Raw genomic sequence first — 2247 nt, 5'->3', positions numbered from 1 at the left:
AAATAAATACATATAAAAAAAAAGAAAACCAGTATGTACCACAACATCATAACCAGTTAACTGCCACGATGTTTTGAATTTAATTAAAAAAGGTCCGCCGCTTGCGTCTATAGACGCTTATGGCGTACAAATGGTAAAATATCATACGAACAAGAAAAATGCATTGCAACACAGTAAGGTTAAATGAAAATTAAAAGCTACACATAATGTCCTAATAATCAGAATTCTAAAAAAAATGATACTGTTTTTAGAAGCCCATGTAAAAATCAAATAATGAAGGGTTTTTAAAAATAGCATGATGTTCAGATTATGAAGCATATGACTGAAATTCCTAATTATTTAGTTTATCTTAAGTCTTCTCTATTAAAAGCAATAAACCCTTACCTTGAAAATTTTTATGGTTTTGATTTTTCCGGTGTGTCTCACGTGGGGGCCTTTACAAAGGTCGATGAGTGGGCCGCACCTGTAACGAGATATTTCAGACATGGCCAGTGCCATCCTGAGAGAAAAAGGAAAAGCAATGACTTCCTTTATGATAATATTTCCGAGTCCCTAACTAAAGTGACACATCGACGTGCACATTTACAAGGAGACACCACCCCAGGCAAACTGCTTCCCCTGCTGATCCTTCAAGAGAACCACTGAGCAGGTTTAAAATTTACGTGCACATTACCTGTAAATCGTGGTGGTTGGAGTGTTAACCTTCTCGTTCAAAATGCGGCACTTAAACTTATTGTACTGTAAAGAAAAACAAATTTATGTGTCATTACGTAAAATGTTGAAATGGGAAAATATTTCCTTTTTTGCAACGAACACTGAATGTGTGTTTACTGTGTTCTAGGTGCTGAGAACCTGGGGATATAAAGAGCTCACAGCCCGGTCGGCGTGGCTCTGTGGTCAGAGCATCAGCCTGCACAGCGGATGGTCACAGGTTCTATTTCTGGTCAAGGGCCGTACCTGGGAACAGTCATTATAGTACCTACACTGGCAGAAGAAATGTTGAGAACCAAGGTGCTTATCTGGATAATTCAACATCCTGCACCTCCCCCAAATAATCACTTCTTAAAAATTATATAGATAATTGAAACAGTTTTTCCCCCTTAGCTCAAACTCAACTCACTTTGCTGGTTAAAGTCTGTTACAGCAATGCTTCTCGAAGTTTGCTTGCATGTGAATCACCTGCGGATCTCCTTAAAAGACATGCTTTGACTTGGTAGATTTAGGCCCTAGGGTGAGGCCTGAGACTCTTAATTTCTAACAAGCTTTGGGGTAATGCCTGTGCTGCTTGTCCAAGGACCTTGCTTGAGTAACAAATCCTACAACATTTGAGTAATTTACTTACCCATTGAATCCAGATAATGCATATACTTATATATGTTTGTATGCATATGCATATGTATATATATATATATATACACACACACACATATATTTTAAAGAAGTTACCTTAAACATTTCCAGAAGGACGTCCTTGCTGACTTCCAATCTTTCAAAAGGCTGCTTTTCCTTTATAATCGTCTGACAGATGCTCTCCAGCGCCGGCAGCTCTGTGCTGGACACGGCTCTGCAGGGGGAGCAGGTGAGAATCAACACACTTTCCAGTCCTCACCACGTGCCTGTGTGGCCGTGGTCCTGCAGCCTTTGTCACTCACCAACAAGCTTTCTTGGCAGAGGAACTTGGTGGTTTGTTTGTTTTTCTAATTTATATTTTTATTGATTTCCGAGAGGAAAGGACAGGGAGAGAGGGCGTGGCTCTGTGGTCAGAGCATCAGCCTGCACAGCGGATGGTCACAGGTTCTATTTCTGGTCAAGGGCACGTACCTGGGTTGCAGTTTCCCTCCCCGCCCCTGGTCGGGTTGCATGTGGGAGGCAACCAATGGATGTGTCTCTCTCCCATCGATGTTTCTCTCTCTCTCTGTCCCCGTCTCCCCTCCCTTCCACTTGCTCTAAAAATCAATGGGAAAAAGATCCTCGGGTGAGGATTAACAATAACAAAAAGTTGTCTATGTTAATTACTTTTAATCTCACTATAACCAGGTTTTCTTCTTCTAAACAGCTTCTTGAAATTATCTGGCCCTAGCTGGTTTGGCTCAGAGCATAGGCCTGCAGACTGAAGAGTCCTAGGTTTGATACCGGTCAGGGCACATGCCCCGTTGCAGGCTTGATCCCCAGTGTGGGACCATGCAGGAGACAGCTGATCAATGATTCTCTCTCATCATTGATGTTTCTCTCTCTCTTTTCCTCTCC

The 2247-nt window shown here is 41.8% G+C and overlaps 1 protein-coding gene across 1 annotated transcript in view; it reads right to left on the bottom strand.

Moving 5' to 3' along the window:
* TARSL2 (threonyl-tRNA synthetase-like 2) overlaps positions 1–2247 on the bottom strand; it is a 17789-nt gene that overhangs the window by 11438 nt on the left and 4104 nt on the right. Inside the window, exons 4-6 of the mRNA XM_014543569.1 lie at positions 1447–1604; positions 674–738; positions 385–463 (exon numbers count right to left, since the gene is read on the bottom strand). Coding sequence (XP_014399055.1) covers positions 385–463; positions 674–738; positions 1447–1604 — 302 coding nt within the window. The remainder of the gene's footprint in view (positions 1–384; positions 464–673; positions 739–1446; positions 1605–2247) is intronic.

This window comes from Myotis brandtii, unplaced genomic scaffold (genome assembly GCF_000412655.1).
Source record: "Myotis brandtii unplaced genomic scaffold, ASM41265v1 scaffold329, whole genome shotgun sequence".
In the NCBI taxonomy this organism is placed as follows: domain Eukaryota; kingdom Metazoa; phylum Chordata; class Mammalia; order Chiroptera; family Vespertilionidae; genus Myotis; species Myotis brandtii.
The sequence above is the reverse complement of the archived record's forward strand: the minus strand, read 5'-3'. Positions and strand labels throughout refer to the sequence as shown.